The 26,517-nt window shown below is 26.8% G+C and overlaps 1 protein-coding gene across 1 annotated transcript; it reads left to right on the forward strand.

Annotated features, from left to right (window-relative positions):
• The first annotated feature begins 17,252 nt into the window (after nt 1–17,252).
• On the forward strand, nt 17,253–25,260 carry LOC106760251 (homeobox protein knotted-1-like 6). Its single transcript, XM_014643714.2, has 5 exons — nt 17,253–17,381; nt 17,545–17,658; nt 17,784–17,934; nt 23,718–23,947; nt 24,958–25,260. The coding sequence occupies exons 1-5, from the start codon at nt 17,253–17,255 to the stop codon at nt 25,108–25,110; spliced, it is 777 nt and encodes a 258-aa protein (XP_014499200.1). The 3' UTR covers nt 25,111–25,260.
• The last annotated feature ends 1,257 nt before the right edge of the window (nt 25,261–26,517 follow it).

The following is a 26,517-nucleotide window of genomic DNA, read 5'->3' on the forward strand; positions in this document are numbered from 1 at the left end:
TATTAATTTGATATTATCTTTTTTTATTTTTTTTTTAAATATAAAATTTTATATTTTTGTTACCCAACACCATAAAAGGCAAATCAAATGAAGCTTGTGCCATTTTGAATTAGTGAATAGAAAAAATGTTGGTCCAAATTTGTGATGGTCCTTGATGTGATGCAAGAAATGAAGACAAAATGTGAGTGGTGACCAGATCTTTCTCTCTGCTTCACACAGTGACAACATGGTTTGGGTGAGATAATAAAATGTGTGCTGATCTCAACCTTATAAACGTTATCTCTCGTTACATTTTGAATCTTATCATAAAGTTCTACACTCTCATGACACATATCCTCTACTATAACACAATCAATGCATCAAAATACTTAGAGCTACAAAAAGTAATGATACCATGACACATTTTTATATTCATTTGACACATAATACAAGAATAAAATGGTCCAAAAAATATAAAATTTTATAATTTTTCAAAAAAAAAAAATATCAAATGAATATAAAAAATTTAAATATATCAAATAATCATTTCACAGCTACAAAATAAGAAAATGGAGTTTAAGAAAGAAAACGAAAACAAAGAATTACACACAACAGAAAGCTGCAATGCAACTCACATAATAAAACTCTTCATTCCATTGTTTGTGTTTAGACCAGAAACCAGATCATCATATTTCTATTTGATTCAATATGTTAACTTGAAAAACAAATTCTTTATAAAATACATGTAAATTAATATATATATATATATATATATATATATATATATATATATATATATATATATATATATATAACAGGAGTGGAAAATTGATTTGAATAATTTTGTTGAAATAAAAAAAAATCATATTTTTAAGTTTTAATGTTTAGTTTAACCAAAATATATTTTTAGGATAGCAAAGATAATATTTAAATATTATATAGGTGGAAAATAGTTTTCCAATTATTATTATAATTTAGTTATTTGAAGTAATTTATAAATTTTATATATTCATTTTTTACAATGGCATACTATGTTATTATTTAGAATATTATATGATATTAAAATATTAATTTAATTCTACAATTAAACTCATTGCCTTGAAATTACTGTTTTCACCAATTTAATTTCTTATCTAGTTTTAAAAGTATGATTCATTCTAAATATTTATAGTTCATTTTCATATCGCCTGTGAGTTTCTATAACCCAAAAATAAATCCCATTTTGTATATGATCTTTAATAATTGTTTTAAAAAATAAGTTGTTTATGTTTGAATTCAATATTCAAAATTATTTGTATGCCATTATCTAAATTAAAATATATATTAGAAATACTCTTGCAGTAAAATAATTTAAATGGACCTAAAAAATTAGTATCGTAATTTTGTACATCATTTATCAAGACTGATCAGTGAGACGACTGTAGATAAATTCATGACCATGTAATAAGATAAGGTTTTGAAGTTGACGAATTTCTATATTCCACCACATCTAATTTATTAATTAATTATTTAGTCGTATAAACATTATTAGCTAATAATTAGTTGTTATTCTTCAATTCTACATTGACTTTGTATGAGTACCTTTTAAGAAATGAACCTACATTTTTTTTTACATTATTTAAATTCAATTTTACGAGTTAAGATATATTTGTTCCAGTGATTAAAAAATTCTCAACTATTTAATGGATAAAATAAAAGTAATTAATCAGTTGAATATTATTTTGAATATAGTAAAATAAATTATATTTTTAGTACAATAATTTTAATTTTTTATAAGCTTTGTTTCAACTCTGTTAAAAATTAATATAATAGTTGATAAAAACATAAAAAAATTAGTACAAATTTGGTCTTTAGTAATTATTATGTGTGTTTATTAAAAAATTAAATTAATACGCAATTAATACTGAAAGAATCATAAATGATTGTAAATTTACAGAACAAACAACAAAGGAGAAAAAATTCTCTCCAAATTACATTTTTTTAATAAACACACGTTACAATTAAACACATGTTCGATTATCACAACTATATCAAAGTTCAAACTAAGTTAATGCAATTAATTTTGTTATAATAAAATTATAACTTTTTTTATTATACTAAAAATAAAAAATGTCAATATTTGTTGGATTAGACCAACTATTTCTTTGTTTTAAGGACAATTTTTTTAAGTGACAACGTAATATACCAATATTTGAAAATTTTGTTTTAAATTAATCTAACTCGGTCAATAATAAATAAAATTTTATTAAAAATATATTTTAAAAATTTAAAATAACATTAAGATAAATAATATTTTTAAAGTCGACCAACATATTTATTAACATTAATAAGAATTTGTGTCGTGTTCTTAATCTAATTGAAATAAATATGTATTATATCAAAGGTGTGTTTCTAAAATATAATTGTCTTAGTCTACTCTTCATATGCGTTCTTATTGGATTTAGATTTGAAGTCTGTAAGACACATGGTAGAATTCTAAGAATACATTTGTTGAGTAGGCAGACCTTAATAGAGGAAGATTCACATGCAATTTTTTTCCGATGCTTAAGTAAAAGTTTATAGATCAGATGATATGAGTGGAAAGAGAGTGACTAGTTTTAGTGAGCAATGCTCCTTGGTTGAGTTCTTTATATTGAATTGGATCGAATGTGACTTTTGAGCCTAAGTATCCGAAGAATGATGATAAATAAATATCATATAAAGAGAGGACACAACGACTATATGTCATAAATGATCTTTATGGTTGAAACTATTGAGCTTTAAAGATACATTAAAGTCTTCCTTTAGGTCAGGTATGTACGTAGGCCCCTCAAGCTCAGGAGTTTGACCAACGCTTTGTCTTATCTCATTGGATTACAACTCTTCTTTGGCCAAGTTGCATTTAATTGACCTTTTGGTTGAGCTTAAGCCAACTTATGAGCAAGTGGAATGTTGTCCACCCAAGCTTAATTGGACCATATTCAAACTTAAAGATATTTGCGCTATATTTTAGGTATCTTTTAGGTTTTGTCTTGTCGAGAACTATTCTTGGTTTTAGCACAAAATTAATAAGGGGTTTTGAATAATGATTGTCTTTAAGCGTCTAAAGTGTATTTTTACATTAAATGCATATGACTTCTTTGCTGATGTGTCATCATCTCGTTGGCTTGATGAAAAGACACAAAGAGTCAAAGGTCATAACCTTTTGGAGGGAAACAACATTTTATAAACCCTTCTTTAGAGCTTCGTGACTCTTCTTTTTTCAGTTTCAAATTCTCCTGCTTCACAACAATCCTTGTTCTGGATCTACATTCTACAATTTACGAAAACCTTTCTTCAAGTCTCTCATTTACATACTTCTTTGTTTGTCCATCATCTACTAGGTATGTCTTCTTCATCCAACTCTTCTCTAAGTCATCCTCTACTAGAGAGGGAGATTACCACCATGGATAAGGGTTCCTCATCTTCATTTGATCACAGGACATGGTTTCCTCCCCAAAGCCCTTTAACGGCATTGCCCATTTAATTCTTTCTTTAAGGGTTACTATAGTGACTTCTAGGAAACACAAGGTTAAGTCAAAGGACAAAAGGGAAAAAAATGGCTTCCCCCTGCCCTAAAAACCAAGCATAAGGATCACTTTCTTCTTATTAGAGATGCTAGGTATACCTGGGGTTTAGATGAGGTTGCTTCCTACATCTTTGATTTTAATTTTGTCAAGAAAGTGAATGAATTTGTTTTTGCCTTCGAAATTTGTCGAGATGGGCTCATTGCTTTCCTTTGTTCCCTTTCAGACAAGGTTTTATGGTACCCGAGGCTAACAAGAGTACCTTTGTCTTTGCTTATGAATACTATTTTTAAGTTTTTTATGTGACTTTCCCCCTTTCCGATTTTGAGTCAACTCTTCCGACAGATTTGAGCGTTGCCCACAATCAACTCTACCCCAACATTTATGAATACACAAAACAACAAAGTGTTTCTTTAAAACAAGTACAAATGATTACTTTAATATAGAGGATAAATTTTCAATGCAATGAATATCTAAATTATAATAAAGTTATTCTTTTTCAAAGAGAAAGTCTAAAAGATGTAAGCGAGAGAAAATGTTGATAGTGTAAGAGCAATAACAAATCTTATTTTTGTTCTTTTCTCTTCATGCAATCCTCTTTATATAAAATTCTTCAATAAAGATATGTTACTCTTAACATTGACTTTCACGTAAGGTTGGTAGCCTTTAGGTCCAAGGTCAAATGCTATATTACTTGTTACAGAGGCAATTCTGTTGCTTGCACAAATGCGTTAGACAGAAAACATTAAGGAATCATTCCCAGAATATCTTCCTATCTCTTAACGTTTTTCTAATCCAATGTAGAACTTTTGAATAAATCTGTGTACTTTAATGATTTCCATAGAAAAAGAGAGCACAACATAATAGACAATAGAGTACTATTTCGTACACGTGTTAAAAGCATTAAACATTCTTAAGAGTTTAGGCATGATGCATGTATTAGCGTTTAGGAAAATTTTGATTGGAGTAACATTTAGCGTGTTTATCCTAGATGATTCATTTGATAGATGTTATTTCGTTAGGCAGTTATGTTAAACTTCAAAACGAAGTTTGCTTAAACCATCTTATCTTTATAACATAACCTGATTAGCTTAATGAAACTCTATTATGATAATGAATAATAAAAACAACACCTCGACTTACAAGAAATTAAGGTAGTGAATTTAAACTTTACTCAATCCTACAAAACAGATTCAATAAAGTATGGTTTGTCACCACATATATACTGTAATTTAATCTTATCTCCAGTCAATATGAGATCTTCAATTCACCCTTTCACATCGAAAACCTCAAGTATAAGAATCGATGGAACGAATAACATGATAAATACAAATCTTAAATAAAATAAACTCTTGATTCTAATGTTATGTAAAGAAGTTGATTTCAAAAAAATTTCTCTACAAAATAATTAACTATTTTTCTACTAAAAGATTATCAATAAATAATATATATATATATATATATATATATATATATATATATATATATATATTCATATAAGTGTGTTCGTGTATGCATCTCTAGATGCGTGAGTGCGTATTTAAATACTTTTTAATATAATTCTTAGAATATTATATATAATTTACATGTATATATGTTTTTGTTAATTATGTTATATCAAACTTTTAATTATATCAAGTATTAATTTTTAGCAATATATATATATATATAACGGGTTATCTTATTAACATTTCTTTTTTTATTTTATTTTTAATAATGTTTTAAAGTTACAATACAAATAAAGCTCCCAATTAAAAAAACAAAATGAAACAAAATAAAATATAATAAATAAATGGTTTAATACCTATTTTGGTCCCTCGATTTATAAGGTGTATTCAAATTGATCCTTGTTTTCTCAAAAATTCACAAACGTCCCATATTTTGTAAAATATGGTTCAAATTGATCCTTTTTGCTTACGACGTTAAAAAACTAACGACAAAGTTGCTCTTCTAACATCCACTGAATGAGTTGTCCAATTTATTATTATGTGGCATCCTAAGAAGAATTGAGGTGTTAATTTTAAAAATAAAACTTAGTTGCGTGGATTACCATAGGTAAAGTGCTGGAGGCCAACCCTAAATGCTCGAACGTGCCGATCTCTTCCACCCTCTGGAAGCTTTCCTAAGCAGCCCCTTCAGCTTCGACCCTCTCACTCCCAACCCCAACCCTCTCATCATCATCATCATCATCAGCTACCTCAGTGGCGTCTGCAAATATACCCTTATCGCACGCTTCCGTGAGGGTCGTCGCGGCGTCCACTTTGTCATTACCGCCACATCACGCCTTCGCCGCCCTACCGAAGTCGACGGCAAGGACTACGTCTTCGTCTCGAAGGGGAGTTTCTCGGGATGGTGGAGCGGAAGGAATTGCTTCAGTACACCCTCGTTCTTATGGTCGATATTCAGTGCGCCGCCATGCGAGATAGGAGATGAAGCTTTTGAAGAATTTTGATTATGTTGTGGTGAATACGAAGCGAAAGCTGGAGAATGCAGTGAAGTTGATGAAGTTTATTATTGATGTCGAGAAAGCTAGGGTTTCACACTTAGATAGAGGGCTGAGGATAAATGAATCTTTGAAAAGTTTTCTTTTATTGATTTCATAAATTGTTCACTGTGGAAGATTGGTCATTGGTGTTTTGTTCCCTTTCTGCAACCTCAATCCTAAAATGTTCATTCTTTCATAAACTGGTTTGGACTTAAACTAAAAGATGCATTAACATGTCAACATCGATTCCACTATGCAGATTGTGCTCAGAACTAAATAATAATATGGTATAATCCCAATTGCAAAACTTCACTATCTCTAATTTTTCTCATCAAAACTCCATTGCCTTCTTTGCCAGAATTCATTTTGTACCTTCAACGAGCCACAAATCACGAACTGATTTTAACCTAAAGGTAATGAAGAAGAAGTTAAGATGGAGGCTGCAGTGTGGTTCAATATTCAGTACTGGTTAACGGTGATGAGGGTTAGAGTGATGACAAAAGAAGGAGAAGTGTAATGAAGCTTCTAGTTTTGAGTGGAAAGGGGATTGCCACGTGACAATCCCTTATTGGTTGAGTTTGTCACGCAATGACTAACTGAACATGTCATTCAATTTTAGTCAGGGAAGCAACTCTACCGTTAATATTTTTAACGCCGTAAGCAAAAAGGATCAACTTGAACTATTTTTTACAAAACATGGGACATTTATGAATTTTTGAGAAAAGAAGGACCAATTTGAACACATATAATAAATTAAGGGACCAAAATAGGTATTAAACCTAAATAAATAAAGTTGCGGATAATAAAATTAAGTATCCACATTATAAACAACTATATATTAGTCTCTAAATATATAGAGTGTTTAATTATAATCAAACTTATTTTATTATAATAAAATTTTAATATAATATATTTAATCATTTTACTTGTAAAGATTAAAGTTGTCAAAACGGGTCATGCGGCCCGACCCACCACGGGTTGATCACTTAGTGAGTCAACTCAACCCGACTCATTTATTAGCGAACTAAAAAAAATTGAACCCGGCTTGACCCACTACAATTACAATTTTCTTAAATAAAAAAATTACAAACTTTCCATAATTCAAATTTAAACAAATTTCACTCCTAACATGAGTGTTTAATTAATTTTGAAAATAGAGAACTTAAATAATTTTTTCAAGCCAAAAACAAAATAAATATTTTTTATAAAATTAAAATTAAATTTAATAAAACAAAATTAGCTAGGTGGGTTGGTGGGTCAACTCGGCCCACCACGAGTTCAACTTGCATAAACCGAATTTAAATGAGTCGGGTTGAAATCTGACCCATATAAAAAAAATACAATTTTTTCAAACCTAACCCGACCCGAACCCATGGTGGGCCGAGTTAGTCCGCGGATTGTAACCTATTTTGACAACTCTAATAAAGATGAGGTCATAATTTGCATTTAGTTTGTAAAAAATTAACAAATTGAGTTGAAGTTTTTTAGCTTGTTAATCCGAATGTTATGACTTGCTTAAACTATTAAATTGGGAGAAAAATAATAAGTGGGACGAAATCATTTATTAGCTTATTTTAAAAAAATTAACAATTAAAATAAAAAAATTATTTATATTATTTATATGATATAAATATATAATAATATTATGACTTAAATTATTATTACTTACAAATTAATTTTTAACTATTAATTATAATAGAATAATTTAAAATGTAAATGATAGTTATTTTAATTTATTCAACTAAAAACACTAATTAATCAATTAAAAATTTAAAAAATATTTATATTATTAAATATATTTAAAAATGTTTATATAACTAAATAGGTTTTTAATATTTATATATGTAACATCCTATTTTAATAATATAAAACTACTAAAATAAAACGTTATAAAGATGATAAGAAGACAACGAGGTAAAACAAACTTATTATAAAGAAGGAGTCTACACCTGTTGAACCATCTAACTATACATTTGTTTCACCCTCCTCTTTCGTTGAAACAACTGGAAAGACGTTTCCCTAAGCTCACACTATTAAGGTGATAATTAAAAAAAAGCAAACAACACATAGACAAACAAAAACAAAAACAAGAAGCTAGAGTAGGAATGAACAACATATAATATTTTAGATTGACAAGTATTATTATTCAATAACAAATAAATTACACAACCAAAAGACCGTTATACTCAATTATCCGGATATGATGTTGATATAGACTATCGAAGGCATGTACCCATGGTAGTATTTATACTCTGCAGAGTCATAAACAAGGGTAACTAGACCTACTTCCCATGAGGTAAATTTTCCACTCCTGAAATACAGAGGGCTAGGATAAAGACCTCCTGTCATTCTTCTCGCCACCCCATTCAACTCTACATGAGTTAAATGGTTGGTAGAATATCAGGAGTACCCTCTTACTTCAGTCTCTCTATCAAGCATCCGCCACAACTTACTTGCATATATAATCTCTCCTTGAGATTCTTATAATACACATCACTTATTCTCATAACATTTGGGATTCTTATCACATGCACCACTTTCATTCTCATATGAACCATACACACACACACATTGCATACGATAGATGAATCCACTTAACATTCACCAAAGAGCCATAAATCATCCAATTCATAAACCTTTCACAACATTCCATATAACATTACACGCTATCACATGAAATCTCAAAGCATTCGTTCAAGCACATAAACATAAATCTAAACACTTAAACCAAAACTTATAGACTAACATTCAAGTGCCTAGAAAACCAAAATAGTGCACCAAGGATCACAAAACAACATAGAAAAGGAACACTAAAGACTTGCACGAAGGGCGCTCAAGTGCTCAGGAGCTGGCGCTCAGGCGCCCAGGAAACGGGCGCTCGAGGCCAAGAGGCTGGCGCTCAGTGCTGGCACCTCTGGAAACTGGCGCCCAACGCCTTAAAGTAGGCGCCTAGGCGCTATTAGCAAACTCAAACTCTTTTTAGCTCACTTTGCACACTTCTCCCACAACTTTGAAAGGTTCCTAGGACCTTCTAAACACCCTAAAACATATGAAATATGCTCCTTAACTCAAACTGACTACTTCAATCCAACTTACTACCTTAAACCATACCAAACTCAATTTTTTCACTTACAACACCCAATTTCTGCAACTAACAGTTGGAACGAGTCCTAAATGACTTTATAACAGACACTAAACATCATATTTCTCTCTACAACTACTCTTTTAGAAATTCACTACTCAAAGTCCCCTTATTTAGACCAAAAACATGCAAATACCCATTCACTAGTTCACTATTGAACTCTACACCAGATTTTACTGGTTTTACAACTTCAACAAGTCTGAAAAATGACTTAAAAACTATCCCCAAAACTCTACTTTCTTCACCTAACCAGTTTCACAAAGAACACCTATCCAAAACCTCTATTTTTCTAAAATGAAGACTTTTAACCCAAACCAAACTATCTCATCTCAACATGACAACTCACTTAATACTTCTAACAATTCAACAACATTCATAACCAAAATCGATTCTAAACAAAATCAACAAAATTATTATCATCATTCAACCAATAACTACCATCTCAAAAATACTCCAAACTCAAAACAACCATTTTAACACAATTATCAACATGCGTCAGTTTTATAAACTACTAAATATTCTTACATATTCGATAACTAAATTATAAAATAACTTTGGCTTCTCTTATCTCTTAAAATTCCAACTAACTCTAGAGAACTCGACTCTGCTCCTTCAGTTCAAAGAGACCAAACAACACCTACAGACCACGAAAACATGATCAGAGTATACCATTAGAACCACTTATCAATAGAGAACCTAAGAGGAAGCTCAAATCATACATGCGAAGAAGAAAAAACCTACATGCATTGAAAAACATGAAACCATAGAAAAAGAACATAAAACTAACTTACTCTTTTTGAGAAATTGATCAGATAGACTTGAAGATCTCACAACGAGGATCACACAAGTGGTCTCCGATCTTCAAATAGATGAACAGGATGTAAGAAACCTTAGAGAAAAGTAGAGAACTCTAAAAAAATATTTATAGAGAAATGATATGTTTTAAAATAATGAAACTCGTTTATAACAATTTCTTTTATATTAAAACATTTTAATATTAAAATAATACAATCTTATTATTTTTAACTCACTACCACTTCTAAAATACTATTTTCTAATTCTTCACAATATATATATATATATATATATATATATATATATATATAAATTTGAAATTAAAAATAAAATTATCGTACTGACTCGTGAATCTATTAATCCGTCCCGTTTTTTACATTCTAATGATAGAAGAGGTTGGCTAACCTGTTTTGCTACTTTTATTTACTTTTATATAATAAATAAAATTATTTATATAAAAGCTATAAAACAAGATAATAAAAAAGGGTCTGCTTCCTCTTTCTCTTTGATTCTTTCTATCTCATTTATTTACATTCATCTCTTTCCTTTTTTTTCGTCATCTATCTATTAATGCATTTTAAATCATAAAGTGTACAACAATAATTTCCATTTAAATATATACACTCTCTTCTTTCACCTAATACAATACCCTTTTATGGAGTTTATTATATTTATTTTGATGTGACTTTTGAATTCCTGCTTTATCACAAATTAGAATACAAGCTATAATGAAAGCCAAGTGCAGCGAAAAGATTGATTAATTAATTAAGTATTGATGAATGAAAAAGGAGTCAAAATATGATACATTTGAGGAAAAGAAAACAAAAGATGATTATTATTCTTTATAGAATGCCACCTTTAGAGGACATGAAAGAACATACATGATTTCAACAGCAAGAGACACAAACTCGTGGAGCATCTGTTTTTATTCTTAAAAGGTATACCTAGTCTTTGTTTTTATCACATTTCTCAACAATGATTTCGCACTGTTATTAGTTTATTAAAGTACTCTTCTCCAACATCGCAAGTGTATAATATAATATTGTATTCATCATATTCCATAGCTTTATATAATAACAAGTCCACGAATGAAACACTTCAACATCAACAGACATTCAACAAGAATAAAACTATCATATTTTCAATCATCAGTCCTCTTAAATAGAATGAGTTAATAAAAGGAGTTTAGGTCACAAAAGAGGACCTTAAGTTATACAAAATACATATAATATATTATTAATCACTGCTTTTCTATAAACATAACACTGTTATTACTTTTCACTATTATATGCATAATAATCTACTCACATATATAATGTATTTTGTATAACTTAGGTAATCAACAAAATAAATGATAAGCTAATGAATGTTAACAGTTGAAAATCTCGAATAGTTAACCAAATCAATCATTCAATATTCAACTTAATATCATTAAAAAAAAATTAATAATTCATTGAAACGTTAACAAAAATTTAGATTCAATTTCGAAATAACATGTATTGAATTGAATACGCATAAAGTCTTGTACTTGTCATAATTTTTTTATAGTAGATTCAAGAAAAATAATCATTGTGACTCCACTTGGAACATATGAACCATAACAATGTTAATTCTCTATAACATTGTTATAATGATTATTTTTCAAACCAAATCTTGCTATAGAAACATTCAACTTTCACTACCTAAAATCATTCTCTACATGAGTCTATGAATTTAGTAGAGTTACAATTATTTCAAAATCATAACTATGATTCAATGCATACTAAACTATTCAACATGGAAATTTTTCTAAATAATGATCGTATTCAAACAATTCACACAACTTATATCATTCCCTTCCAAGTTTCACTATATTTCAACATTGAAATATCTTATTCAATCAGTATCACAATCACCGTCATATTCTCATATTTTCAAACTTGACACCTATACACCAAAGACTCACTCATTGAACCTTGTTTTCACTTAATGAGACACCTTTAGAGATATGCTCGCTGATCAAGTAATTGATTCACTAGGGAATTCTAACCTTAGAGTTGAGCTCCATAAAATTCGACAATGAAGTTAGATTTGTTCAACAACTAAACCTTCCTCACCTCTCAATAATTTTTATTTTTTTTCTTCCAATGACCAAGTCACTCACAACTTTGTTTTATCAAACTTGTCGAATGATTTCTTTATAATTTCATTTTTCACTTTCATTCGACTTAACTTGTCCAACGAGTCTGCATAAAATTAGAATCTAAAATACATTACAAAGCATTATTGCATTTCAAAAAGTTCGTTTAATCTATAATTTGCAAGCACATAACCAATTTTCAACCAAAGACAGTTTCATGCATATCACATATTTAAGTCTACATCAAGAAAATTAAATCAATAATTTATTAATTGCATAAAATTACAACTATAGAGATATGACGGCAATGACTATCAATAATTTATGAAGGTAATAAAAAAATATAGAAATATGATTTTTATAAAATAAACTCAATTTATAAAAGTTATATTCATAATTTGACCTTTTATATTAATAAAATAATTGAGTTTTACCTTTTAAAATTATTACTAGTCTTAAACTATTTTTTAAGTCTTTATTCAAAACACCTGAAATTTTATTATGGAAAGCTAAATTTCATAAGTTTTTTAGTTATTTTTTTTCAAAATTAATGAAAACGGGATAAAGAATCTAAAATTAAATAAATAAGTCATAAAAAGCTCTCCAAAAAAAAAAAACTCACTGATTTTCTAGTACTGTGCATTTAATGCGTTGAGAATTAAATTCTTAATATGAATACTGAACAAATTGATTCTAATAAACAATATCGACCAAATTTATTTATGATTTTTTTGGAATAGGATTATTGTGAAAAAGAAAACCTATATTCACAAAGTACTTGCTATAAATATGTATATTATATGAGGAAGCAGATATTCTGGAGAAGTGAAAAAGGAACCTAAAGGATGGAAAAGACTCTTAAGATTAAAAAAAAGAAAGTTGACCAAACTTTATTATGAGTTTCAATTTCACATCTAATTAATCTACTTTTATTTTATTGGGTTTACTTATTTTGAGATAAAAGTAACATCTTTAACCATGATCGAATTTTTTAATCTTGATTAATTAACTCTTCAAACTTTTTATATATGGAAGATTTGGATTAAGAATCTACCAACAAACTATCCACAAAAGCATTGTTTTCAAAACAATGTTACGTACAAATGGAAAACCAAGGTTCAAACTTCAATATCTTTGAAGAATCACCTTACTTTGATTTCTGTTTTCATATTTTCCTTCAAAATATTATAATTTGTCTCTTCTTTTTCTATTCAAAATGCCAATGTAGTTACTACTTATTCTTAATTCATCTTCTTTTATGTTACATTTCAAATATTCTCATTATTAATTACTTCCTTCTTTCTTAGTGTTTCCTTTCTTCAACAAACTTTCTCAAACTTTTCTAGCAACTTTAAACCTTAATATTTAATATTTATAACATAATTATTAGTAATTTTTTATAAGCGTATACACATATTTGTTGTTAAAATATTGTTGTTGCACAATTGTATTATGATAGGAAATATAGGAGAGACATATGTTAATATTCAGATGTTAGAGATACTTTTTATTGGTCATACGTTGATGTTTATCAAATAACATTTTAATTTTAACAAGAAAAAAAAATATTAACAAAAAAAAAATAGAAGAAGAATGCACTAGTTTTTATATATAAAAATAAACAATTTTTATATCAACTGCAATTATAACAATGTAAAATATGTAACACCCTGCATTAGTATAGAAAACTGAATATTAAGAACTGAATAATATTTTTAATATATATATATATATATATATATATATATATATATATATATATATATATATTAGTATTTCTCATAGATTACATGGCAAAGTTTCAAAATATAAACTCATTCATAAAGTAGAGGAAATTTGTACTATACTTCTATTTTTTGGAGGATTTTTGTATGTTGAATCCTCCATAGATCATATGGATTTGATAGATTCTACATTTGTCATTTGGATGCGGATAGATTTTGATATATGACATTTAAGTTCTACCTAGTTCCACGATGGATCTAAGTTCATTTTTTAGTAACTAAAATATTGATAACTAATGTTAAAAACTAATTTAGAGTCTAATTCACAAATTATGTATAATTTTTTTATTTATAATAGAAACTATTTTAGATATTAATAATTTTTAATTTTTAAATTGATATCTAAATTAGTCACTACAGTAATTAATTATTTTTTGTTTTTAAAATTAGTTTTTATTTAAGGATTTTATTAGAGATCAATTTAGATACTAATTCTTTGATAGTCAATATTTGGTAACTAATTTTAAAAACTAATTTAGAGTTTAATTCACAAATCATGTATAACTTTTTATTGACAAATTAGACTATTTGTTCCTTTTATCAAAAACTGTGAATGATAACAAAATTTTTTTAGTTGTTTAGTTTTCTTATTAATCTTAATTTTTGTTTTTATAACTAGAGTGGTAAAAAATGGCCCGTTAGTATATGCGAAACCTCTTGATCAAATGTTAAAGTGTATTTTAACCTTTAGCGTCAAAGTTATTCAACTTACATTATACTTATAAATTGATTATATAAACCATTAATTAAAGGTGGTTTCCACTGATAATACAGTTTTTTTTAAAAAAAAAAATTGTGTGTAAAAGTAGTAAGACAATTTCGATCAAAATCAAGTAATTAAATATGTAAATGTAAGTCATTTTTTTCCGTTGAGTTTAATAATGATTAAGACTGGACAAAAATAACTTGTATTGTAATATAGTTAACTATACTATATTATACTAAAAAAATTGATCCACACTTTTACTAAAAGTTGAGTATACTATTTTATGGTTAAGTAAAAATGAACTTATAACAATTTTGGTTCAGTTAAACGTGAGAACTGTATCTACTCTTTCCTCTATTCTATTTCCCGTTCAACTGCTTCGTCTTACCAAGAAAACGTTATTTAATAATAAAATATTAATAAAGGAAACCCTTCACATAAAAAATTAATAATTAATCTTTTAAGACAAAATTTTTTTATCACAAATTTTTATAGTTTTTTAGGTTTAATAGGTTCGGAGGTCCTTATATTTGAGGGTTTGTTTCAATTGGGTCCTCCAATTTTTGGAAGTGATCAATTAGGTCCCTAATTTTGTCAATTTGATTCAATAAAACTCATTCCGTTAAATGCAGATAACGCCGTGAAGTTTTTCAACATGTGACAAATTTTTAAAATTATTAATTGATTAGCGAATGTGAGGCTTCGGGAGAGAACTCCTAACTTCTGCTGAGGAAACTTGGGCCTGAGGCCAATTTCCTTTTTTGTTAATTAATAAATGAATAAATTAATAATTTTAAAACTTTTTAATCCACCTATGCACTTGAAATTCTGCCACCTGAAAACGTAAGTGTGTCACATGTTAAAAAATTTCACAACGTGTTATCTGCATTTAACAGAAAGGGTTTTATTGAATCAAATTGACAAAATTAGGAACCTAATTAATCACTCCCAAAATTGAAGGACCCAATTGAAACAAACTGCCAAAAATAGGGACCTCTGAACCTATTAAACCATTTTTTATTAATAAACATATATTACTTTTTAAATAATATTATTTTAAGTAATAAAAGTAAAATATATTTTTTTAAATTTAATTTTATTAAATAATTAAGTAATAGAATAAGAGAAAAAAAAGACTATATAAAAAAATAATATTTTAAATATATTATATTCTTTAACATATTATTAAATATGTAAAAATATGTTAAATATTTTTTAATGATATTAAAATGTGTGCAAGAGCACACACTAAAATAACTATTTATTTTAAAAATCAACTTACTTCAAAATAAATATCAATATTATTATTTTTAAATGATAGTATTTTACAGACTGAAACTAAAATATATTTTTTGACGTTAAATTTTATTAAATGACTATATAATGAAATATCATAAAAAATAGTAATATAACAAAAATAATTAATATTATAGAAATATCAAATGACAAAAAAATTAACAAATGTTTATTAAGAGCAACTTTTCTAGTATCATCTTTTATTATATTATAATATGTTAATAAATATTAGTTTAATTTTTACATAATAAAATATAAATAATAAATAATTGATTAATAAAACAATTTTATGAGACAACAAAATAAATATAAATAAAAAATTATTTTAAAATAAAATAAGTAGATAAAAAGATAAAATAAGTTATATACATGTATAAAACAAAAAACATATAAATAAAAAATTTAAAAAATAAATATAAAAGTAAAATAATATGCATGACAAAATAAATATAAATAAAAAAAAAATAAAATAATTTCCATACACATATAATAATAAAAGAAATAAATAAAATAGAAAATAATAATATCATATAATTAAAAAATTAATTTGTAAGACACTTATGAATAAAATAAAATAAATATTAAAATAAATTTTAATAAAAATAACATATATTGTAATACTATTCATTTTAAAAACTAGTACAATTCATTTTAAAATTAATACAATTTAGTTTAAAATTAATATAGTTACTAGTTCAGTTCAGTTTATATTATAGTTTAGTACAATTTATATAGTTAATGTCAGTTTGATAAAACAAAACACTGTTGAATTCTGTTTTTAGAGTTTAGTTTAGACAAATTAATTTTTAGTTCAGATTTTAGTAGTACAATACAGTTTGGTTCTATTTGCCCATCCCTAATAATGATACAAAATAGTTTAAAGTTTGACATTATTTTTATCATCTTTGATTTAATAATTGTCTTGATCCTGTACACATGACCATAAATAGTTAATGTAATATGAATGGTGAAACATTTAAATACAGAAGTTATATTAATGGTTAGACATTTAAATATAGAATTAGAAATTTTATATTTAATAAAAAAAAATATAACTGCGATGAATAATATATAAAGAAAAAGATTTATAGATTTTGATTTAAAAATAATTTTAATTCTCTTGTATAGGTTGACTTGTGATCGGATCCAAGGTATTGACTCTCCTAATCAATGACATGAAAATATTTATTATTTTAATGTAATAAAAACGTACTTAATCAACTTAATTAATTAACGTATATTATTAGAAAGAAAAATACAAAAATAATAACCTGCAATCATATATATATATATATGCTCTGCCTTGGCTTTGTCTTGTCTATGAACTTGGTTTTTCCTTTAGAGAAATAAAAAGAAATGGAAAACCTCTACAACTTTTACCACACAGACCAACCAACAACAATGGCTCCACTTCCGCCGACTAAGGCTGTGTTTGGGAAGGAAGAGGATGTTTCAAAAGCACTTCGTGATAAAGTTGCTTCTCACCCTCTATTTCCTTACCTCCTCCATGCCTGCATCGATTGCCACAAGGTTATACACAAATGTGAATGATGTATATATGCTTCCAACAATTTTCAAAGTATCAGTAAAAAGATTACTGCTATATCATTAATCATCACTAATCAGTTTTAGTGTTGTGTTTAGGAATTAATGTTATTCATGTTTATTAGTAACTTTGTGTTCCAAATTTCAGGTTGGAGCACCACAAGATATGGCAGACCTATTTGAAGGAATCAAAGAAGAGCACAGTGAATCTAAATCTTATCATAGCTTCTTGGGTGCTGATCCCGAACTTGATGATTTCATGGTCTCTTTCCTTTCCAAACTATATATATAATATATATGTTTTCTTCTTGAAATACTCAACAAGTAAATCACAAACCCTAATTTCTTTCTTCAGCTTATTGTTATGTTTGTTGGTGCATATTGAAGGGAACGTTTTGCGATCTGTTGGTGAAGTACAAATCAGATCTTTCAAGACCCTTTGAAGAGGCAACCATGTTCCTCACCCACATGGAAACTCAGCTTCACTCCATCTGCAACCATCTTTCTGTCTCAGACAACACTCTTCCTCAACCTCCAGGTTTTTCTCTTTTCTTTTTTTAATAATTATACTTTGAGACGCTTTTTTACTTTAACATTCAAGTAACACACACTGAGTCTCGTTAATAAACTTTTTACACAATTTGAAAAGTAACTGACATTTTGCCGTGTAAAATGAACGTAACTGACACGTAGACGTGTCATTGTACTATTATCCTTTCTTTTTAGTGTAATAGTACATTAACACACTTATTTGACACAGAGTGTAAGAATAAAATACTCATAAAAATATAAATTTTTATATTTTTTTCAAGAAAGAAGAAAGTAAAAAGTAAGTAGAGATAATGTTAAATGAATGTAAAAATTTTAGGTGTGTCTAAGAATCATTTTTCGTCTTTTTAATAAATTCAATGGATTTTACCATGCTCTTGTTTTCATGTGATGATCATCTTTAAAAATGATTAGTACACAACCAAATACAATATATGGGATGGGAGATTATTATAATTAACATGTACATGGATATAAAGTAATTCACTAATCAATTTTTGTGTTTTTTTCTCTTATTCATCTTCATAACATAACAAACGATTTGTTAACAAAAAAATGTTTGAACAAATCATATTTCTCTTCATAAAATAATTAGAGATTAAGGTTCATGTTAAAAAAGGTCCTAAAGCATGTTTGAGTCACATGTAGTCATGTGGTTTGTGTCTGCTTTGATAATCATTTTAATTATACAAACATAAAATATACAATGGTTGAAAAACTTAAGAGTATATATATAAAATTAATTCAGTATGATAAAGGAGTCTTTTAGGTGATTGAATAGAATTTGTGAATTATTATAAATTTACTTGGTTGAATAAAGTTATAAATTACTTGACAGAAGTTAAATATTCATAGGAATAAAAGTTATATATAAAGGCCAATTTGTCTCATATATATTAATTGCATACCTCCAATCGATTTTTTAGAACTAAAAAATAGAACTATTTATAATGTGTTTTTGGTTTAGTGATAAAAAGACATAATGATTACATAATTATTCTAAAATCACCATAAAATTAGCTATTTACTGCTTCAAAAATAATAGTAAGTTAAATATCACACATTTTGTTGTCCATTTTTCCACATCTTAATTATATTAAAAGGGTCTAAAGTGGCAAAAATAATGATAATTACTGATATATCTCATGACACAAAGTTTAAGTCCTTCCGGTATTATTTATTCCTTCAACTAATTACAGGGAAGGAGGAATGCATAATGTATTAACCCTACTTCTTATAATTAATTTCCATAATAAGTAGATGCCCTTTTAAAACGAAGAAAAGACTTATAATGAAATATAAATATAAAGTAATTGTATTACGATATATTTTTATATTCATTTCATACAAACTATAAAGATAAAATACTCATAAAAACATAAATTTTTTTTTTAAAAGTAAAAAATAAGAATAATATCAAATAAATGTAAAAAATTTAGGTGCGTCAAATAATTATAAACATATCTACTTAATATCACTTTATAAAGTTATCTGAAACTTAACATAAAATACTTTTTTTTTGGTGAATGATAATATATGAATTTATACATTTTTCATGTTTACCATTGAGTTAAAAAACCATCACCTCAATTGTTCAATTATTAAATTTCAAATACTATAAAAATGAAATTTAAACTCTTTTATCATGTGATTTTAATGTACAAAAATAACTATCTTCATTGTTTTAGGATAAAACAGTACCATCTCTCAAATATACGTTTTTTTAAACAAAAATACGATTCCACCATTTCACTTTGTTTCTGCTGCTGTTTCTTTCAGTAGTTTCATGTCAGTCTATTTAGTCATGAACTCTTGTTATTAATGACTCTCTTTATTGATAATAAATATTTCAAATTAATAAATGGTTTTTTAATTTAGTAAGAATGAAGGATAATAGAATTTTTATGTGTTCAGCTGCTTATTTTCTTTCATGAATATGATCAAGTTAATTAATCTTTATCTTTTTATATTCACTTATTTAACTTATCTATCCCTTTTCTTATAACATCACAAGCTAATTTGCTCAAAATATAAATACAGAGAGACTTCATCCTCGGAAAATGGAGAAATTATATTGGTGGAGTTCCTACTAAACTTACTCATTATTTATTTATTATGAGATTCCATATATAGTATTTATGAAATGCCCCTATTTTGTATTTAATAGTATGTACACCTTAAGAATATGTAACTTATATAAATATCTATAACTACCCGTATACTGCTTATAATTTCCAAAGAAATCAAGAATATATTTATATATTTTTTTTCATATAATTGTTACATATAAACAATTAACTTATTAGTATAATAATTATACTGACAAAATAAATGAAAGACATTAAACTGTTTAAGTTAAATGATGCAAGGCATATTTCTCTCCTAGCTAGCCCTAGTGTGCATTTTATATAGGACAAAGGCAAGTTCATCTCACATGAGTCAAATTCTTTAATAGTGATGTATATATAATAGTCTCAAATCACAAGTAATATAGATTATTAATGATTATGATCTTATAATACACATGTATTAGAATTTAAGTTTAATTAAATGCTAGTTTATTAAGGTAAAATTTGCTTTATACAAGTTGATATATAAAATCTCAAACATATATATACTGTAAGATCACCATTCATTACCTTATTATTTGATTCTCACTCTTTCTGTGGCTTAGGAAAATCCATGACCCGCTCCTCCTAGGATGACCTGCATCTAACTTTTCTCTTAAAGATTTTGTAAATCTTTCAGTGTTTAAAATATAGAGAATAAAACGAGGAAACCAAACTGTACTCCTTCTCATGTTTTGTCTGTATTTTAATATATAATATTATTATACAACTTATCCAAAGGAAAAAACGATTTATGATATACTTAAACCTAAATTTTTCTCTTTTCTTACATTAACATAGATTGCATCCTGGTATCACAAAAGGGTTTTGATATGCTATTCAGAAAAATTTCTCCTCTTTTTCTCCATTTCTCACTTTTTTTAAGCAAATAATTATAAAATACGAAAACCCTTAAACTTCTCTAATAAAGTCATATAACAAGTTAGAAATTCTCAAATTATAAAAATAATTTTTTTTTTGGCAAAAAACTAATAATAAAAGTAAAAACTAAGACATTAGAGACTACTCAACCTTAGAAACCTAGATTCTCATTCTCTAACAATAGTATTACAAAAACAAAATTATCTACACCTAACAAATCATGTGTATTCTCATTCTCTAACAATAGTATTACAAAAACAAGATTATCTACACCTCTTCAAACTTCCAAACGTAACAAAATATTATTCAACCTTGTAAAACTGGTTTATAAGGTGAGATTTACACTTACATTTATATATTATAATTTGATCTTATTTCTAATTGATGTAAGACTTCCAACGCATATTAATGTTATTGTTCCTCTTCCTCGTGATCCCTAGCTTTGGTCAAACGAGATATATTATTCGATGAAAAAGAAGTTTTAAAGTAGTGAACTGGACAGTTTGGAGGCAAGTTGAAAGAGGTATAATTATTATGGATATTGTCAGGTGTGTCTTGTCTTTGATGTTTATGATGAAGATTCTGTCCCAAGTAGTGCTGATCTTATCGTTTCCTTAGAAATCCCTTTTGTTTTCTTTAATAACCTCTGCTTTTGAGGATATCTATTATAACCCTATTTCAAATTGCTGAGAACTGAGCCTTTTGTACTTGAACCCTTCGGGTTGTCCCAGATTTTATTATAGTAATGCCTTCACAGAACTAGGATTCATAGTACTTTATACGACATGTGTTCATTCATTGGCTATTTTGAGTAAACCAGGATAAAGTTGCTTTCTTATGTTTGCTGGATCTGAATTTGGATGAAAATAAACAACACAAACGTGGAAAGAGTTAGTTACGCTGGATTATCTAGTTAAAATGAACACACATGAAACTTTATATATCTTTTAATGCCTTTATATATATGTGTGTGTGCTTTTATTAGATGTATGCATGTTTTTCTATTGCTTATTTGACGTCAACATCGTGCACACATGTTATGAGAGAGATTAATTTTCTTAGGAATTGAAATATTAGATTTTCTATACTTAATGAAAATATATGAGATGAACACTTAATATATAAAAACTATTCTAAGTTAATTAAGGTTATAGATTCTTTTTAATATTAAGGAGAAAACAAACCAACCCTCTCTAAAAATAGAAGAATAATATTAAGAAAAACTATTTATTACTAGAATTTAAATAATTGTTTTTATCTTTGAGTATTAAAGTCACTCCAATGGAAGTTATACTTATGGGAAGAACGTGAATACTTATCTTTATAATTGGAAAATTTTATGTTTGACACAAGGACAATATGTTAGATGTTTCAGATATGAAATAAATTTAAAATATAAGTGTGAAGCAGGTTAAGTTTGGTTTAAAGTTTACTTTATAATATTAAAACTATTATTTAGAGTTATTTTCATAAAATTTTGTTATTTCTTGAATTTATTGTTTCATTCATTATAAAATTTCTATTGGATCATCTATTGATGTCTAGTTTTATTATTTATTAAGTTTATTGTTTCACCTTATCACCAAAATATTATTAAATGATTAATTATTGTCTCATGTTCAAAATGTATATCTGAATGTTAGAAGTAGATAAAATTAATTTAAAATATATAAGTATAAATATAACCTTATTTTATAAACTAATTTTATAAGGTTAAGTTAAATTTAAAATTCACTTTTTAAAAATATAATTTTAACTAAAATTATTAGAATTTTTTTATTTACTTAAGTGCTTGTGTACAACCAACTAACAAACTAATAATAATAATAATAATAATAATAATAATAATAATAATAATAATAATAATAATAATAATAATAATAATAATAATAATAATAATAAGGTGTGAGTGTTATTTAATGTCTCTTTTAGTATTTTCTTATTCTCTAGTCAGTTTACACTCCCCAAAAGCTTTTATATACAGTTCATTTAGGTCTTGTTCACTTGAGTGAATTTGAGGAGAATAATTGAGTGAATTTGAGAGGATTTGAAGATAAACTTTTTTGTTGTTTATTTGAGTGAATTTGGAAGTAAAATTTGTGAGAATTAATGTAGGATTTAATTTATGTGACAGATTAAAAAAATTTACTTTAAAATCACTCTCAATTATATCCAAATCTATTCAAATAAATAACAAAAAGTTTTATCTTCAAATCTTCTCAATTACTCTCCCCCAAATCCACTTAAATAAAGAAGACCTTATAGTTATTTAGTTATTTCACCGCTAAAAATATATATATCAAAGTTTCTAAAACTATTATGTCACTGTAAAACTCTACTAAAACTGATTAAAGCAGTTTTTGACCAATTTTCAGCTAGATGGAAGCATTTCTGCTTGTTGATATATATTACTTTAACTTCATATATATTTACTATTTTATGACGTAACATATGCATAAAGAAATTGTTATGGTTTTTTTTTTATCAGCAATAAGATATTTAATAATTATATGTAGTACTTGGTATTCCAAGTCGTTTAAATAAAAAGTACAACACTATAAATACAATAATAATTCAAAATGTCCTTACATTACAATATTTTATCCCTATCTTTTCTTTATATATTTTGGGATTGATCCATACACTATATCCACAGTTTATCTATCAATATATTATCTATTATTTGACCTCTCATTTCTTTTAATATTTTATTATTAATTTAAAAATACAGAAAGTACCGTTTTTGTCAAGTAATTCATAATTTTTTTTTTGCAAGTCACAGCTGGTGGATCATCTGGGAAAGATAGCATGGATGGGATTAAGAGAATTGAAAACAAGAAGACATATGAAGTTGAAGAACTGAAGGATAATCTTCTAAGTAGATATAGTGGTTACATTACTAATCTGAAGCATGAATTTTCCAGAAAGAAGAAGAAAGAAAAGCTACCAAAAGAAGCAAAGAAAATCTTACTTGCATGGTGGAATATTCACTTTAAATGGCCATACCCAACGGTAATTAAATATCTTTTCTCCTAAGCATAGATGGTGTTAATGTTTAATCCAAAGTATTACACCTATAAAAAGAAAAATGTATTTGTAAGAAAAAATAATTTATACAGATAAATTAATATAAGAGTTTTATATACACTCTTATGAAAAACTAAATTATTTTTTTTCCTATTTTTAATAATATTCATGAAAAAGTTTATCTAAATACATTGGAATTCGAATGAGTATATAAAAGGTAGTGTTGTCAAAATGAGTCATCCGACCCGGCCTAGCCCACTACGGGTTGGTCACTTTGTGAGTCAACCAAACCTGACTCATTTATTAGCGAGTCAGAAAAATTCGAATCCAGTTTGACCCATCATGGATTGGTGGGTTAAGTTGACTCATAGGCTCACTTAATTACAATTTTTTTAAAATAAAAAAAAAATTACAAGCTTTTTGTAATTCAAATATAAATAAATTTCAATCTCAAAATGATGTCAAACTCAAGACAATTCAAAATAATAATAAAGAGTACAGTACAATCCACGTATAATGAGTCAAATTTTATAAAATAATAAATTAATAAAAATAAAATTAGGTAGGTTGGTGGACCAATCCGGCTTACCACAGATTCAACTCGGATGAGCCGAGTTTAAATGAGTCAGGTTAAAAATTGACCCGCATAAAAAAATACATTTTTTTCCAATCCAACCCGAGCCGAACCCGTGATGGGTCAGATTGGTATGTGGGTTATAATCCATTTTGACAGCTCCAATAAAAAGAATGCATTTTAACATTTTACGTGTAATTTATGAAATTAATTTAGTTCAGATTATTTGAGAGGGCTTTTCAATGAAACTAATCAAAATATTTTTTTTAGTTGCTCAAATTCCATGCTAAAGTTTTGGAAGTTAGTTTTCAATTAATGATGTTCATTCAAATACTATAATATATATTGTTAAGCATTATTAGTGCAAAAGCAAGATTTGGGTGAATTATGTTTTTGACATTTAAGTATATGAATGGCGAAGGATGCTGACAAGGTTGCCCTAGCTGAATGGACTGGTTTGGAGCAGAAGCAAGTAAATAATTGGTTTATAAACCAAAGGAAACGCCATTGGAAAGCATCAGAAGAAATGCAGGTTACAATTTTGGATGGACTCTATGGACCATTGCACGAGTGAGAGTGACAAGGCTGCACCACTAATTTTGCTTTGTTCAGCATAAAATTACAGTGATGATTGATCAGGAAATGTTTTGAGCTTTATGCTCATGAACCACTTCTGCTTTATTTTGCTTTGCCAACAGTATGACATGAGAACTCCAGTAATTATCCTTTTTATTGCAGGATACTTAGTAATAAAAATATTTAAGGAAAAAGTAATTGTCTTATTACTTCTACACCATAAAAATAATCATTAGCTAGATATCATTAGAAGCAAAATTAAAATACTTTTTATTATAAATAAAAAATTATAATTAATTTTTCAATTAGAACTTAAATAATTTTTAATATTAATTATAATTTTAGTTGCTTAGTATTGTTAATTCTAAATTTGTCTTTGATTTTATATTAGAGAATAATTTAGACATTAATTTATTAATAGTTAAAACTTTGATAGTTAATGAAAATAAGTTTAGATTTTAATTTGCAAATTAATTATAGTTTTTTTATTTATAATAAAGGATATTTTACAAGTTAAAAACTTTTAATTTATAAAATAATATATAAATTCGTTAATATAATAACTAATTATTTTTTATTTCTAAATTGTTATGTAATGATTTTATTGTAAATACGTGTGTAAAGTTAAATAGTCCTTCGTTGAGAATAAGTAGTAATAGATATGGTATTCACCGGACATTTGTAATTTTTAATGAAATAAGTGAGTAAAAATAGTATTTATGATGTTCATGTGTGTGATAAATGGTAAAATATACTGGTTTGTTTCATTTTGATCCATGGAAAAAAATAAGTCTAGCAAGTTTTAAATATTTATATTTTACTCATAAATATTTTTAAAGTCTTAATTGATTAATCAATGCATTTTAGTGGATAAAAGGGAGTTCTCATTGTATTTTAGGCTGGGAAAAAAAAATAAAATTACCGAGATATGGAAGGTTTGATTATTGATCGAGTTTAATTTCATTGTTGAATTTTATAGAGTTGATTTCTAAAATTGAAACTTCAAAGCAAATTAACTATTTGATCGATCAGCATACTTCTAAAGATGTTTTACTAAGCGAAAATAGGTTCAATGAGATGAGTGAATTGTCAAAGTTTGGAAATATGAGAATATAATGCTAATTGTGATACGCTTAAATGTTAAAATATAGTGATACATCGAAGGAATGCTATAAGTTCTGTGAATTGTTTAAATATAATCATTTGTAAGGAGAATTTCCATTTTGAATAGTGCAGTGTATGTATTCAATCGAAGTTTCGATTTTGAAGTGATTCTAAATACTCCAAACATACACACAAAAATACACAATTATTGTTTGATTACATATAATTAGACACACACAAACACAAAACACAAACAAACACATAAATATTTACACACACATATACAAGCACAAATACACGC

This window comes from Vigna radiata, chromosome 5, assembly GCF_000741045.1.
Source record: "Vigna radiata var. radiata cultivar VC1973A chromosome 5, Vradiata_ver6, whole genome shotgun sequence".
In the NCBI taxonomy this organism is placed as follows: domain Eukaryota; kingdom Viridiplantae; phylum Streptophyta; class Magnoliopsida; order Fabales; family Fabaceae; genus Vigna; species Vigna radiata.